The sequence below is a fragment of the Streptopelia decaocto genome, assembly GCF_964273445.1.
Source record: "Streptopelia decaocto genome assembly, chromosome: 2".
NCBI lineage: Eukaryota > Metazoa > Chordata > Aves > Columbiformes > Columbidae > Streptopelia > Streptopelia decaocto.
The window spans coordinates 14,707,812-14,724,577 of NC_138655.1; the positions used below are offsets into that span (position 1 = coordinate 14,707,812).

At 36.2% G+C, this 16,766-nt stretch overlaps 1 protein-coding gene across 1 annotated transcript in view; it reads left to right on the forward strand.

Annotated features, from left to right (window-relative positions):
• The window catches only part of TAF2 (TATA-box binding protein associated factor 2), a 61,311-nt gene that overhangs the window by 4,324 nt on the left and 40,221 nt on the right, over positions 1-16,766 (forward strand). The window contains 8 exon segments of the mRNA XM_082046576.1: positions 6,766-6,884; positions 8,203-8,344; positions 9,394-9,625; positions 10,751-10,935; positions 11,515-11,628; positions 12,783-12,882; positions 14,061-14,130; positions 14,133-14,145. Coding sequence (XP_081902702.1) covers positions 6,766-6,884; positions 8,203-8,344; positions 9,394-9,625; positions 10,751-10,935; positions 11,515-11,628; positions 12,783-12,882; positions 14,061-14,130; positions 14,133-14,145 — 975 coding nt within the window.

Sequence of the window (16,766 nt, forward strand, 5' to 3'; positions counted from 1 at the left end):
TTAACTCCTGTAGCTGATGAAGGCAGGTAGGAACTGGCTGGACTTATTTTGAAGCAAACTGCAGAGTTCATATAGTCCTGCCTGTTAGATGTGTGAGAACAGTGGCATTCTCAAATGATGTAGAGAGATCTGTAAGAGGTCGTCTACCCATTGCCTTAATGACTAGAGCCTTTGAGATGTTTCCTAGACCATCTCAGCTTTTGGGTTAAACCTGACTTGACTTCTCTGACTTTTGTCTGAAAATTAGAGTATTAGAGAGAACTTCTGTTATTCAGTTACTGAGATTCAAGTGCTACTTTTTATCCTACGTTACACATCCTTGCATTTGAACTGTTTGGTTATGGCAGACACTCTATATTTCTTTATTCATCACTTATGTGAGAGTTTCAATAATTCAGTTTGCAAACACAGTGTTCATTTATATAGGACACTGAATTGGACATCAGAGTTTGGAATTTTTGTTTGAGTCCTGATACTGAACCACTCGAGTCTATTAATTCTGCAATTCCTGTCTCGTTTGTGACTTGATATTTTTGTTGTTGCTGCTATTGCTTGGCAAGTCAAACATTCAGAATTCTCATCAGTGGGATTCTAATTGTTCTGAAGAGCTTCCAATCTCAGCTGCTTTCTGTGATTCTGTACTTACTGAATTCTGAATAATTTACAGAAGATGCGACAAAGGAGCAGCATTTAGAATTATCAGAGCGATCATTCCATTATGTTAAGAAAGGGGTCAGGAGAGACAACTCTGTCCTTTTGTGGAGCAAGTGAGTTTCTTTGTTCAGTGCCTAGTGCTGTAGTGGAACATCATCCTTTTGTCATATTATCCAGTTTAAGATCAGTGAATGAAATTTGAGAATAGTGCATTCAAAGTCAAATACTGGCTCATGCTGGACTAAAGTGGTCTGTGTTTTTCACTGCTTCAAGTTTTCACATTGCTATTGAACTTTAATACAAAGTCTCTGTATTTCATAACTCCCGTGTTATTCATAGTTATGAAAGACAGAGGTCACCAAATATTCATAATGAAAAACTAGTATGCCTCTTAATCTCAAAGGCTACATGGGTTACAAAGTATTGCATGCAATGTGTATTTCTTCCACTGAAATACCCAGTGACAACTGGGTATTGAGCTTGATTGTAGCTGAGTTTTGATTAAATACAGTACCTACGCTCTTATGGCAGGATTACAAACAGAAATGCTAGATATCTAAAAACTCCAGAATTAGTACCTCAACAAAAAAAGAGAAAAATCAGTGGCTTTCCTCTGCCCTTCTTTACAAATAACTGCTTCTAGAAACAGCAGGCATTTGTAGGAGTCTTTATATCTAATCAGTCCTTGCTCTGCTGGTCATCTTGTCCAAGTTCTCTTTTGTGGTGGCAAGTTTAGTGATGAAATCCTTTGTACCCTTGCAACTGAACTAGATATATCAGTTATTTTGAACAGGACACAGATTAGTTGTCAGGTTTCGTTTCTAGTGTTACAGGGGTAGTTCCCTTTTGCACTATTTCCTTCGGTAGTCCATTGAACTAGTAAATGTGAAATTAAGATTGTTCTTGGCAACCTCTTTATTTAAAATAATTGGGTTTATATCTTTATTCTTTCCTGGAGTATGAAGCAAATAAAGAAATAGTTCAAGTTTTAAGGTTGTACATGCAAATACTTTCTTGCTTTTGATGATACTTTTGGCTTCCTTAAATGTAGGTTTCTAAAAGAATATGTAAAGTATGTAGAAAAAGTTGTTTATTTAATGGACTCTTTATTTAATTAATGGACTCTTTCATACCTTTTTTATGAGAGGTAAAATATTGTAAAGACTTCTTACTCCTTTAACAACAGAATTCAATTAAAAATGGAAAATTCTGTGTTTAAAGCCACTTTTATTATGTGTGACTTGAGAGTTTGTTCGCTGATATGAGATGAAGGTCAAGTGATGTAGTTAATTGTTTCTTGTTTATGTTGTGCAAATTTTGACATGCAAGGAAACATAGTTAAAAGAGGTTTGAGAAAGTAAAGATTAAACAGAGTTTTATCTGTGAAATACAAGCAGTGCCAGCTGAAATGGTTTCTGTCTGACCATGATGTTCTCTGCAAGTTCTTGGTTGAGATCTTCTGCCAGATCAGATCTTTGTGTTCTGAATTTGAACATTCAACTTCTCTTTAGTTCAAGTAATATTTTCAGGTTTTATCATCTGTTGATGGCAAAAATCACTGATTTATTGTCTCTCTTGTTTCACATTTTCACTTTTGCAGAAGCTGAAATAATTGTTTTTCATCTTGTGTATTGTCACTTCTGCTGAATGACAAAAACCCCTCACTAAAATGTAATTAAATATCAGTGTATTTTGTAGGAAATGTTAGAAACCTCTAGGTCATGGATTAAATATATTTTCAACTTTTATGCCAGTTTGTCCATTGGTCCCAAACCATAATTTCAGGTAGCAACTAAAAGAATTTTAAAAGTTTTATCTAAAAATAAAGTCGATCTTCCATCTTATAATTTCCTCTTGAGGCTTCAGGACATTATAACTTTTTTTATATTGAAATAGGGGGATGAACTTATGTAATGCAGACACTATCTCCCTGACTGAGCAAGCACCTGTAATGTATATCAGTGCCGTAAGGTATAAAACAATTCACATTGTTTTACTGTGTGTACACAAGCTGGCAGAGAATCCTATTGTCCTCATACTTTTAAGGAAGGAATTGAAATCTTGCAAAGACTCAAAATAGTGTTGGAGAATTTCTGTCTGGGTCTTCTCTTAGGGCTGTTGTTGTTGTTGAGTGTTAGAGCCTCCTCTGTCCTCCTCATCTTCACTCTTTTGCTCGTAAATTGTTGCTTTCTCGATTCTGTCAACATAAGGGAAGTAGGATTTATTTTTTTGGGCTATACTATGCAGAAATCCACAGCATGTGTTCTGACTACTGAGACAAGTGCTTGTATCTCAGCCCCTTTTATGTTAAAGCGGACAAAGGAGAATTGTTTTCTTAGCCCTATGAGTAAGACTGTAAGCTGTCAGCCACAGCAAAAGTTTGGAGTTTTGTTGCAGTGGTTTGATCTGTGATAAGTGAAGTTTGTGATGATTCTGCTGTTGCCTGGTTATGTGCTTCACATGTTTGTGTGATAACCGTGGTGCAGGGTTGAGGAGCTATTGCATTTTATTGTTATTTCTGTGTAAAGGAAGATAACATTTTTGTGTTTTTGTATAGCTAGCTAATGTGCACATAGTGCTCTCCTGTGCACAGGTACTCTATTCACTGTAATTTTAGCCTTCAGCAGTGTATACTTCTTCATTCACTAGTTCAGCTTTTCCCTTTTTCTCCTTTTTTTTTTTTTTTTTTTCTCATGACAAGCAGCAGTAAGCTGTGAGAGAGGGCAATGTGGTAACTCAGGACATGTCCTGCAGTGTTCTGTTTTCTGAGAAGTCAGTGGTCAAGCCTTTCGCCTACGCACAAACCAGAAAAAATACCAATGGACTGAGCATGTGTTATTTTGCTGCAATAAATAACCTTCTTCTCCACTGGTACGATGCTTATCTAGTTGTAATTTCATAATAGACTTTATTATGAATAAACAGAGGTATAAAGAACTTTTGAAGAAAGAGATGCGAAAGCCCTTAACCTTGGGAAAAAAATGAAAATCCGTTTTTTCAGTGTGCCAAGGGTTCAGATTGTTGCCTCATTAATAAATTGCCTATAAGTGTACATATTATATATCTATAAAATACGCTATATAGAATATATGCTATATATATTGGGGTTGGACTCCATGTGCAAGTCGTAGCTGGGAAGCAAAGTAGAATAGTAAAACAATTACAGGTAATGAGTAATGAATTACATGTAGATCAATGAACTTATTTTGCCAAGTTGATGTTAAATACTGTAGGAAGAAAGTAGTTTATATGTTTGGACTGTGTAACAGTTAGGTAGCACCGCTGCATCTAGTAGCGGGAGATGGTGTGGAAAGCTGACATGGAGGTGTTTGGAATCAATGAGTAGCTTTAAGAAATAAGTCTCTACAGGATTGCTTGTTTCTACTGAGTTGAAAAGCATGCACTTGGGCTGTAATGAAGTGTTTTGCATGAATTCTGATAATAAGATGTATCTCTACCAGCAAAAAACATGAGTGCATATTACTTTTTCATTGTCAGTCTACACTTAGCATTAGAAAAAATTATCTTTGTTCCCTGTGCTGTAAATTTTGGCATGTGTTCTGTTTTTGTTAAAATGGCCATATTGTTTATTGAGAATAGTTCAACCTATGAAAAAATTAAGCTGTGGTACTAAGCCTTTAATGGATTCCTTTTACAATGAATCACCCATTTGAATTGGAACATTTCACAAAAATAGAAATATCAGAATAGATTGTTTTCCATAAAATGTTAAGCCCTGTGGAGTCTACCTTCCTTTCTATAAAATCATAACCTTTTCCTGTCTATGAAGCCATTGATGTTTAAAATGGAACCATAAGCTCATCACAATCCTTAAACTTGGAAAAAATTCTCACTGATGTATTAGAAAGGGATCCCCCGTCAGTAATTGTGAATTTTCAGAACGGGTTTAGATTAAAATGAAAAAACTCTGATACTTTACAGTGTAACAGAAAGTTACTGTTTTTTTCTGCTACTAGTTTCTTTAATTACTAAGGTAGTTTTTAGTTATCCAGTGTTTTTTGTTTTTAAAGTGAGTTTTTGCAATGGTATTTGCTTGCCTTCTGAGGATGTTTTTTGAAGAAAAATTGAAGCAACATTGGTTGGGGTGGTTATGATCCACTGACAGTCTCCCATGCCTCAGGAGTAGTGCTTCTTTCACCCCTCAGTTTGTCAGATCAGGGAGCTAAACCAAGTCAGAGCTGTCTTCAGGAAAATACTTTATTTCGCGCTTTCAGCAGTATCACCACAGGGACGGATGAACAGTAGTCACCTTAATGAGCGAGGGAGCAGGAATGCGTGGCTGAGATGAGGAGACAGCACATCAGCTGGAATTTAAGTTGGTTTGAATTGTTCTGGAACCATACCCCAAGTCACAGTGTATTCCAGTGTATTCCTTGTGCTTTTAAAACGTGTTGGCATTATATCCTATCTTTAGGTACACTTCAGCTATGGAAAAGGAAAAAATGAATATGTATTAAAACGTGGAATTTGGGTGTTTCTGTGCTTGTATTCTCCCATTTACTGTTCACATCCTATTTTCAGAAGCTTCCAAGCAAAGTAGACGAATTGACTGCTCCCAACATTCTCAGTCTTGGTATTGGTGCCAGGGAATTTGTGCGCTATTATTGCCAAAGATCAAGAATTACATGAAAATATGTTCTCAATGTATTTCAGTATTTTAGCTAAGTTTTTTAGATGTGGAAGGCTAGGAACATAAGCATGGTGTTTGGCATACCAAGACTTATAGGATGATCCTGGCATGGTTAATTACCCTCCATTCTTCCACGCAAGGCACTGTAATTTGGGTTGAATGCTATTTTCTCTGTGGGTGGTGAATAGAGAATGGTTAGATGAAAGTAAAGTCCTGAAATGAGATCATGTCTGCTTTGTGTGGACTTGGGATTCCACAGAAGAGTGGTGTCCACAGCCAAAAGTGATTTTACCCTGTTGTGGTGTAGATAACTTTGTGCTTGATTGCGGCTCTGCTCTCGTACTCATTGGATTCATCAGTGGTACACACCTAAATGCTCCAGATTCTGGAAAAAAGGTGATTGGTAGTTCACACACTTTCTCTTCAGGTACAGAATTGCGCAAGCTTTTGAAGAACTCGGTGTACTACAAGATTAGAACTAAGAAAGGTGCTTCTTCCATGTTTTGCAGAGTTTAAAAATACATTTTGAAAAAGTATAAAAGCTGTAGTGTAAAGCTGCAAAACCAAGGTTATTTTTGAACTTGACTGGTCATTCCTCCAGTATCTGAACATAATCACACTAAATATTGAGAAGATAACATTCTGCTCATAGTTGTTGTAACAGCAGACACTTGCATGTTCCTGCACATTTCAGTAACAAAGAGCTAATCTAAGCCATAACTGAAGTAATGATATTACTTTGGAATGAAATGTGCAGCCAGTTAGCAGGTAATATATAGTAGCTCAAACAGCTCAGATCTGGTTAGAAAAATTTATGTCTGCATTCTAAATAAGCAAATGATGGTATTATTTAAAAAAAATGTTTCTAGGGACTAAAAAGTATAATATGTATTTCTGTGTTTTAGTATATTAAAGCCAAAACTCTAGCATCTACTATTTTATGTGATATTTAAAAAAGCATAAAATATAACTGTTCCTATCTATCAAGCTAAGAGGGGGACAAATACCCTCACCAAGCCAAAATCTTACTACATTTGGAAAAGGAACATTAAAGAAAAACTGCAATATACAAGAAGAGAGATCTTCAAGACAGATATTTAGAATAAACATACAAACTTAATCCAAAATTTTCCAAAACAATAATTTTAATTGATCTTCCAGTAAGCATAAATATTACTCTGAGAAATAAAGAGCACTGAGCATTTCTCATTTAAATTACTGAGGATTATTGCTGCTTGAGTCTTTTTGATCATGGATCATTTCTGTAGGAGCCTATGTTTAAGTTCTGGTTTTTGCAATCTAATCTTTACTGCTCCTTTTCCCTTTCACTCCCTTAAAAACACAACAAAATACTTGGTGGAACATGCACTGTGAAATTCATTATAGAAATCCTATAACTTCAGAAGTTGTCTTTTGTAGTTCAGCATGTACTTTAAGAATTAACTGGATATTTCTGACAGGAGGAATCTCAACTATTTTTCCAATGCCTATGCTGCTGCAGTCAGTGCCGTGGACCCAGATGCTGGAAATGGAGAACTCTGCATTAAGGTCCCCTCAGAGTTGTGGAAACATGTTGATGGTAAAGAGACCATATTGAAAGCTTCATTTAGGATGACATAGAGTTGTTAGCTCTGAGTTTGCACAGGAAGAAAGTAGCTTTAAATACATAGAAATAGTACTGTATTATGAAGTAGTGGTTACTGTTTCCTTTTTCTTCACCTATATCTTTCCAGCTGAAGTCTGAAAAACACCTTCACACTTCTTGGTAATATGGAGAAATGGTTGTGAAGTTTCTCAACACCCTTTACAAACAAAATCTTGGGTGGTCATAAGCACAGGATGTGGGTGTAATGGAGTATGTTGGGTGCTAAATTATAGCTGTTTGAAGCTGTTTACGGTATACATGAACCAACAAAATAATTTACAAAGATATGCCTATATATGTATTGTTTAAAAAGCTGTATTAATTTTTTCCCATCTCATTTTGAAGAATGGTTGTTTCAAAATTGATTTGATAGTGAAAAGTAGACTACTTTATAAACTGGTAGACTAAATCCTGGAATGAGTGACTTTTTTAATAAATTACCCTCCAACATTGTTTATTTTCTTATGTGGATTTTATTAGTTTCTTGTATTGGTTTTCTTACATGGTTTTGTCAGTGATACCCATGAAAGAAAAAACAGCTGTATCATGAAGCCGGCTCACACAGTGTTGTCAGATACACCTTCATGGGAAAGACTTTTGTTTATTTTAGTATTTGTTTAAGTTCCTGTTGTGTTACTTGCAAGCCTAGAAGGGAAAATATTCAAACAGGTGTAATTTTATTTTCAAAGTTTGATTACTAAAATATGGTGAAACTTGTTGGATGAATTTCACCATGTGCTTCATTTTTTTTCTCCTACCAGCCTATTCACAGGTGAGATTTCTGTGAAGCCAAACCAAACCAAAGACATTTTAGTAGCAGGAAAAGCTTTAACTATAGTAAGAGATTTTAGGAAACTGCAAATGACAATAACACGTCTTTTAAGAATGTGCCTGTTACATGCAGTTTTTGTAGGAAATTATTTCAGCAAGGTACAAAGGAGATCATGGTTAGGGTGCAATCAGTGGATAAAGATTCTTTACTATTGGGGAGTTGGAAGATGAAATGTAACTGCAGTTGCAGTTTTTATTAATTATCACAGGATATGAACTTATAATAATCTTTAAGTTAAGCTTAAGAGGTCTCAGTTTTGTAAGCTGTTGAGCTGTGCTTTGTAAGTGGACGTGGACACCCATGAGAATGAAGTAAACACATAACCTTGAAAGACCAAGAGTCCAAAACTTAATGATTCTTCTGAAATAACGTTCATATAAGTTATATGTATTTACTCTAATTTTGGTCTTGGTGCTGCAGAGCTAAAAGTCCTGAAGGTGCATATAAACTTTTCTCTGGACCAGCCAAAAGGAGGCCTTCATTTCGTGGTACCCAACATGGAGGGCAGCATGGCAGAAAGAGGGGCTCATGTCTTTTCATGTGGTTATCAAAATTCTACAAGGTAAGAAAACTATCTTTATCCTGTTTAATATCAGAGTGTAGGAAATACATATAATTTCTTTGAATTCTTGCAAGTTTGAAGACTTCTTAAACTTCAGTTGTACTTGTAAGAAGCTTACCAATGGGAAGTAGCATAATGATTAGTGTTTAGGATTTCTAGTCTTTATAGCTCACCGGCAGGTAATGGCAAAGAAACTTGTAGTGCTTTATAAAATTAAACATATAGTAGGAGTCAGTAAGTCAAGCAGGAGTCAGTAGGGGAAAGGGACCTGGGGTCCTGGTGGTCAGCAGGATGACCATGAGCCAGCACTGTGCCCTTGTGGCCGGGAAGGCCAATGGCATCCTGGGGTGTATTAGAAGGGAGGTGGTTAGTAGGTTGAGGGAGGTTCTCCTTTCCCACTACTCTGCCCTGGTGAGACCACATCTGGAATATTGTGTCCAGTTCTGGGCCACTCAGTTCAAGAAGGACAGGGAGAGAGTCCAGCGCAGGGTAACAAAGTTGATGAAAGGAGTGGAGCATCTCCCTTATGAGGAAAGGCTGAGGGAGCTGGGGCTCTTTAGCTTGGAGAAGAGGAGAGTGAGGAGCGACCTCATTAGTCTTTATGAATATGTAAAGGATGAGTGTCACGAGGATGGAGCCAGGCTCTTCTTGGTGACAACCAATGATAGGACAAGGGATAATGGGTTCAAGCTGGAACATAGGAGGTTCCACTTGAATATGAGAAGAAACTTCTTCTCAGTGAGGGTAACAGAGCACTGGAACAGGCTGCCACGGGGTGTTGTGGAGTCTCCTTGTCTGGAGACATTCAAAACCCGCCTGGACACATTCCTGTGTAACTTCATCTAGGTGTTCCTGCTCTAGTAGGGGATTGGACTAGATGATCTTTCAAGGTCCCTTCCAATCCCTAATGTTCTGTGATTCAAAGTATTTAAGAATATAGTTTGGAACTTGAGAGAAAAATCATCTGTGAAAAAGACAGTATAATTGTGAAGTATAATTGTGAAGTATAATTGTTAACCATTTTTTCCCCCCACTCATAACTTCCCTAGATTTTGGTTTCCTTGTGTTGATTCTCATTCTGAGCTGTGTACCTGGAAACTTGAGTATACTGTAGATGCTGCAATGGTGGCTGTTTCAAATGGAGATTTGGTGGAAACTGTATATACCCATGATATGAGAAAGAAGACTTTTCATTACATGCTGACTATTCCAACTGCAGCTTCTAACATCTCCTTGGCAATAGGACCTTTTGAAATCCTTGTTGATCCATACATGCATGAGGTAATAATCTTCATAGAGGCCTCCGCTATTTTTTTGTGAAGAATTAGTGACAATTTTTATGTTGTGACCAGTATAGATTGGTCAAATATGGGTATGTCTAGATACGACCTCCATTAGTACAGTTATATGATAAAAGTTATCTAGTGATGCCTGTACATAAATTTATATCCAAAGTAAAGCCTTTGAATGACCAATAATTCTATTTATGCCTGATTTTTGTGGGGCTAATTTAGTTGGAGATGGTAAAAGCATATTTCTCAAAATAGCTTTAAATCCATCGTGTTGCTGGTAGTAGATGAAAATTATTGCTACACAGTTGAGCAGTCTTTTGAAGTAAATTTGACTTTGAGTTTTCATTCTTAACAGATTGTTGCCATAATGTTGAAATCCATCAGTGTATATTTACATCTGTAGTTTCAGATTGGGAAAGGATGAGCTTGGCAGGCAGGTGAAGTTACGAGTTTAGCATAAAGACTGGTCTATATAATCTTTTGAAAGCATGATGGAAAAATACTGGGGAATAGCTATATTTTACTTGATCCAAAGGCAGATGTCGGATTTTAGCCCTCAGCAGTGGTATTCTGTTGACTTTTACTGGTGGGACACACTCTACAGAGCTGACTTGAAGTATATATCATTCTTAACTTGCTTCCTGTGTCACTGATGAAGTCAATACTGTTGGCCGCATTCTAAGTTTGTGGCAAAAACCAGTAATATCAAAGGTTACTTGTAGTTTTAGCTGTAACAAGCCTTCTAAACTGCTTGATTAATTTGAGAATAGCTAATTCTTTACTGCATGAAAGAAAAATAGTATTTCCAAAAGACATTTGATTGCAAAATCAAAGGAAAATATCATGTGTTTTTAAATGAAAGACATCACCAGGTAAACATTGTTATTGTGCATTGTCTGCTAAAACCTGTTTTCCTGTTGTTGCTCTCGCAATTAAGATGGGCATCCTGGTGCACTTTTCTGCCATGATATCACAGCTTGAAAATTCTTTTTTTCTGATAAATTTACAGCAGCTGTATTTTTGATGTGTTGTAGGTCTTTTTCTGTTATTTAAATCCATAAATATCAATTATATATATTCATCAGCCTTGTACTAAATTTTCCTTTGTTTGTAGGTGACTCACTTTTGCTTACCACAACTTCTCCCATTGCTCAAACATACCACGTCATACCTTCATGAGGTGTTTGAATTCTATGAGGAGATTCTTACCTGCCGCTATCCGTACTCTTGCTTTAAGACTGTTTTTATAGATGAAGCTTATGTTGAAGTAGCTGCTTATGCATCCATGAGTATTTTCAGGTTCGTATCTGAGAAAATTACACATTCTAAATCCACAGACTCAGAAGCTCTAGATCCAAGACTGTTCAGAAATACAAGAAGGTCTTATTATTTTTATAGCCTGAGCTTTGGGCTCTCTAAGTTTGAAAAAGGCTGGCTTTCGTTGACATTACAGGCTTTTAACACCATTTCCAATTTCATCTCTTATAAAGATGTTGAATTTGTATCTTCTTTAAGAAAAAGTTGGCAATGGTTTTCTTCCTCAATTAGAAACAACATGCATTAAATATTTTAAGATCATATCAAGTGCAGAAGTTTGATTATGTTTTATTTTTCTTCAGCTAGGACAGGATACCAGGAATCCAAAAGAGTTTCACCAGTTAAAACAAACTACTTTGGCTTTACACAGATAATAGTATATAGATCATAACAGCAGGAGATCTGCCTGGATTAAGGATATTAAAAAAGAGATGTTACTATCTCGTTGGAAAACCAGTGAAGGAATTATTTTATTTGTTTTGGCTTTTAAAGCAAGGTGTCTATTTTGTTTCTTTGGAGCTGGTGCTCATATTGTGTTATTTTCTTTTTATGGGGGTCCAGCACAAATCTCTTACACAGCGCAATGATTATAGATGAAACTCCACTGACCAGGAGGTGCTTAGCACAGGCCCTGGCCCAGCAGTTCTTTGGATGTTTTATATCCAGAATGTCCTGGTAAGTATTTTACTATTGTACTCTCTAGAAAATGGGGACAATCTAAGAAACTCAAGTTTGCATGTCACATTTTATTGGAAGAATAAGTGTAACAGTAACTGTAGAAGAAAGGAAAAAAAATCCAGCTCAGTAAATAAAAAATACATGAAAATCCCTGGGTACTTTTTTGTTTGAAAGGAGAATGTGAGATATAAAGATTCCAAAGACTGTAGAGATTGAACGTGTCTTCTCTCAGAAATGTTGTAATGTGCTTTGGCACTTGGCAGTTTTAAAAGGGAGACTCTTTTGTATCATCAGTCAATTTCTGTCAGAAGTTTTGGATGAAGAAGTGTAGCCTGCATAGGAAGTACTTGTGGAGCACAGAACTAATAAATTATGCAGAAGTTTAGGGAGAATTGGTGTCAAATGGGCAAATTCATTGGAGTAGTAAGCTGCCTATAACGCCAGCTCTCAGAAAATCTCCCCCAACTGGCTCTTGCCATGTTTTTTTTTTCGATGTTTTAAAATTGATGTTTGTACTAGTTTAACTTCTCTTGTTCTCTTCCTCATTTCTAGCCTAGTTCGATGGTGAAAGCAATTTTTTTTTCCTCCCTCATAATGACTCTCTGTTTTTGTGTCTTGATTTTATTTACTTCATCATACCCTGTATGTCATTCTTACACTTAGAATTCTAGTTCATTATCATTTTGTACTTTTCGTTCATGTGTTTGTCTCTTAGAACATGACTCTTGGAATAAATGTTTAAATGAGTGTCCACCAAATTGTGATACAGGGATTTTGTCTGTTTAACATCCAAATCTTCTGCATTGCATTGAGATGTTTACCAATAAATTAATCATATAGATTAGCAGTTGTTTTAACTTTAGCGTCCATTTCCACTATTTTGTTGTTAGTTTTTCAGCTAAGATAGTTTGGTTTTATATTTTAATCTGGGCTTCTTTGGTAAAAGTTCAGTTTTCACTGGCTTTTCAGTTTCATCGGTCCCATTCAGGTGCCAAGTTACATAAATTGGTTTGCAGCTCATCAGACTCCTGTTGACTTAGAGAAGTTATATAACCTGCTGAAATTTGTGGCTATTTTGAGCTATTCAAAAATGCCATCCCTTACAAAATACCTTCTGAAGTGCTATAATTCATGCTTCCTTCTTATTATAGGTCAGATGAATGGGTGCTAAAGGGAATCTCTGGTTATATTTATGGCCTTTGGATGAAAAAAACCTTTGGTGTTAATGAGTATCGCCACTGGATTAAACAGGTAACAACATACCAGTAGTATTTTCTACATCTTTCAGCCATTTTACATCAAAGAAGATGCAATATAAAGCCAGAATATAGTATAGTTTGGCATTGCAATCTAAAGAAATGTTTATTAGTGACAAAACTTAGACCTGAAATATTTTTACTGCTTGCTGCAGGGAAGAACACCAAACATACTAACCAAAATATGTTTCTGTGACTGCCTTATGAATAATCATTTTCATTGCCTCTCTGTGCAATTAGTTTTCCTCTTTTTGTTTGGGCTTTTGCAAAAAAACAGAAAAAAAAGTCAACAAATATTTTACTTTTTTAACACTTCAAATAGAATACAAGATTCTGAAGGAAATATATTTGGTGAAATTATCATACTGTGATGGCTATCCATATAGCTCAGAAAGGGCTTCAGTGTTAGCATGGATCAATAGTGGTCAGTTATCTTTTAAGTATCATTTAAGTACTAAATGAAGTAATGAAACAGTAAAAAATCCCAGTTGAAGGGATTTATTTTCTTGGAAACGTAATGTATGCTTATACCAGAGATTTCCAAATGTAATGCTCTGAGACAGGTACTTTCTAGTGATAGCAGCAGTGACTCCTCATTCTTTGCCAGTATCTTTCATTCACAGAAAGATGTATATCTGCTTCCTCAAAAGCCACGTTGACTGTTGGGTGGCAGTGAGTCCCTGCACTCACCTTCCTTGCAGTGTGCTTGTTAAATGGGCACAGCACCACACCAGTTCAAATTCATGTTCCAGTTCAGAGCTGGCTTCTTGCTGGCTTGGGCATGGGTCGAGTTGTGCTTCTATATGCTGAGGTCTGCTGTGCAGGTATAGCCAGGATTACTGTCCACTGCAAGGAAATGGTGATCACCTGTGTTTCTTTTGGTCAGAGGCAGCTTATTTATTGAACAATAATACTCTTTACATATATTGTAGTTAAATATCATTGTGGGTTGACCCACAATCCAGACCCAGAACAAGTATTAACTGCTAATTTCTACTGTTTTATTATTGTTTGCCATGCTGAGGAACATCGTTGCTTTTTAAAATGCTCTTTGTAAACAAGTTTAAATAGGAACTATGGCTTGAACAATGATATTAAAAGCTTTCTTGTTTTCTTTAAATAATTTCTCTACTTTTAAAATTTATGCTTGCTTACATCTGTTGTGCTTTTTAGGAGTTAGATCAAATAGTGGCATATGAACTGAAGACTGGTGGAGTTTTACTGCATCCGATATTCGGAGGAGGAAAGAGAAAGACAAGTATGTTTATTTTAGCAGCAAGTCATTAAAGGGTATGTTTTTATGGGGCCATTAATAGACGCCTTGGGTGTGTTGTGCTGCACAAAGCCAAAGGCTGAAGAACTTCAGCTGCCCAAGGCATGTATTACCAGGCTCATAAAGTACATCTTGAGTATATTGTCTCACTGTTGTTTTATTTTTCTTTCACTTTAAATCTCAAAGAGAATTAAGTATAATGAATGTTTTTAATGCTGTTATGAAACTACGTTTTAGTAAGAGAATGAGAGAAAATATGGAGCCAGAATTTTGATGTGGGCTATTTCTGGAGTGGTTGGTAATCTTGAGTCTTTTTATAGTATCATAGTTTTCTTTTTCTTTGCTCTTTTTTCTTTCCACTCTCAGTTACCACCTTGCAATCTTGTCCTGAGATTCTTAATAATTTGGAAAAAAAAGTATTAGATCAGTCATCTGTGAACTGCTTGGGTTTGTATTTTCCCAATAACTGTAGTTTCAGTATTGCTAACCTAGGAATTTTCCCCATACCTCTTTTGCAATACTCCCGTACTCTCCACTGAGTAGTGCTAACTACTGGAGGCAGAAAAGTATTACTAGAAGTCAGATCAGTAAGTTGATCTACATTTCAATGACAACCTTTTGCTGGGTTGTTGTTTTCTTGGAAAAATCAAATCTAGTTATGACACAAACTCACAAAGATTTGCTCTTTGGAAACCCATGAGCAGCGTGTGCAAAACTGTGAGGTTGAATGTGTGCAGGTGGAGTGGGTGATTATGTCAATTTCTTAAGTTGTTACTGGAGCAGAAGCCCCTGTATGATGAAAATACAACCAAAATTGTCTGCAGCAGTGGTTCTCTTGCATTTGAACGCGTACAAATCCAGATTTTGTTCATTTAAAATTAAAATTATGGATTTAGAACTGAATTAAGTATGCAAATAACCCATTTAAAATTTGAATAGTGATCTTTTTTTGAGAGATGAAGAAAGTTTTTTCTGAAATCAGGAATGTGACATATTGCGTAGTTTTTCAGCCAGGTGAATCCTCTGGGATGTTTTCTGGATGTTGACAATCAGGGATGAAGCTTGTGTACGTGTGTGCCTGCCAAGCTCAGTTTTGCTTGTCTGCTCATGATGCATTTTGATTTAGTTCATTGGGGAAAAAAACCTTCCTTCAGATACATGGATTAATTTCTGTGCAAAACACAGGTCTTACAGATTTTTCCTGTTTCTGTCTGGTGGGACACAAACACTGCTATCCAGAGCACACACTTAAAAAGCAAAAACCTGTAGCTTGGGAAAATGAAATAAAGGAAACTGCAGGTTAACTGCTTTACTGATGAAAGCTTGAAAATAAGGCTTCATTTTGTGTTCTCCCCTCTCAGATTTTGGTTCTCTTCAGCCTGTGATTGTACTGGTACCACCCTGTTGGAAAAATTAAAAACCTCAAGAAATATATATATATATATATATATTTCAAGTGGAAGAAGCATATTGACAGGTTTACATTGAATGACCAGAGTGTATTTGGATGCATGAGCATTATAGATGTCCATGCAAGTTCTAGTAGAATTTTCCCTTTGACAAAGGTTCTAGGTCCATATGGCTAATTTTCATTCTCATTTGGTGCCAAATTAATAAAACTTTTAGAAGTATAATGCTGGAAGAAAATATATAATTGGAAGAAATGTGTTAATATTGAATGAACTACAAAATGTAACTGACAAATGCAAACTTTTTCCAGTTTTGATTTGCAGTTAAATAATGTAAGCAGTACCAAAATCAATCAACACTTAGCAAATTTAAGAAAGCCAAGAATGTGAGTCCTGGCATGGATGTAATTTTCAAGGGAAGAATTTTACCAAAGTCAATCAACTGTATAACCTGAAGATGGATAAATAGTTTTTATACTGAGACCAAATTATTATATAATGTCTGAGCCGCAAACCTCAGTTTCCTCCTCGCATTTCAATTCTTTCATGGTTGCTAACCCTTCCCTACCTTGGAATAGAGAAGTATCTAAAATAATGGGACAGTTTTGATAAGAAGAACTTTAGCAATTCCCTATCAACTAAAAACAGCAAGTAGTAAGCATAAGTACCTTCTTATTCATATACATATTAGAGCTAAGAAGGGTAGTACTTGCTTAAGTTTAGAAATACTTTTCTTTTTGTGTCTTCTTAAGTGAAGTAAAGGGAGTCTCCCAGTAAATAGGATGGAAAAAAAAATGAAGGTGTTGCAGCTACCGTGGTTCTTGACATCTCCTGAAATCTTAAGAGCTGCAGATAAGGAGCTCAGTGCTGGTCGTGTCGTACTAGAACTTTCTGGCGTATGTCTTTCATCTGCATGGAAAGACAGGTCAGAGTTAAAGTGGGTGGTTTAGTAAGTCTTAGAAGGTTCTGGAAGACCAGTCTCTTGCTGAGGTAGCTGGCATGAAAGATAGGGCTTATAGCGCTTATCTTTCATTACAATTTGTGAATTATTTCATTCTGTCTTGCAGTGTCTTCTAAAGTCTTCAGGCAGACCAGAAATTGTTTAGTTACATTATCTATAAGTGCAAATCACGGAGGACCAATCCAATTTTGAGCCCAGAAGTTTTAAGTATCTGGCATTTTCGATGTTGCAATGGC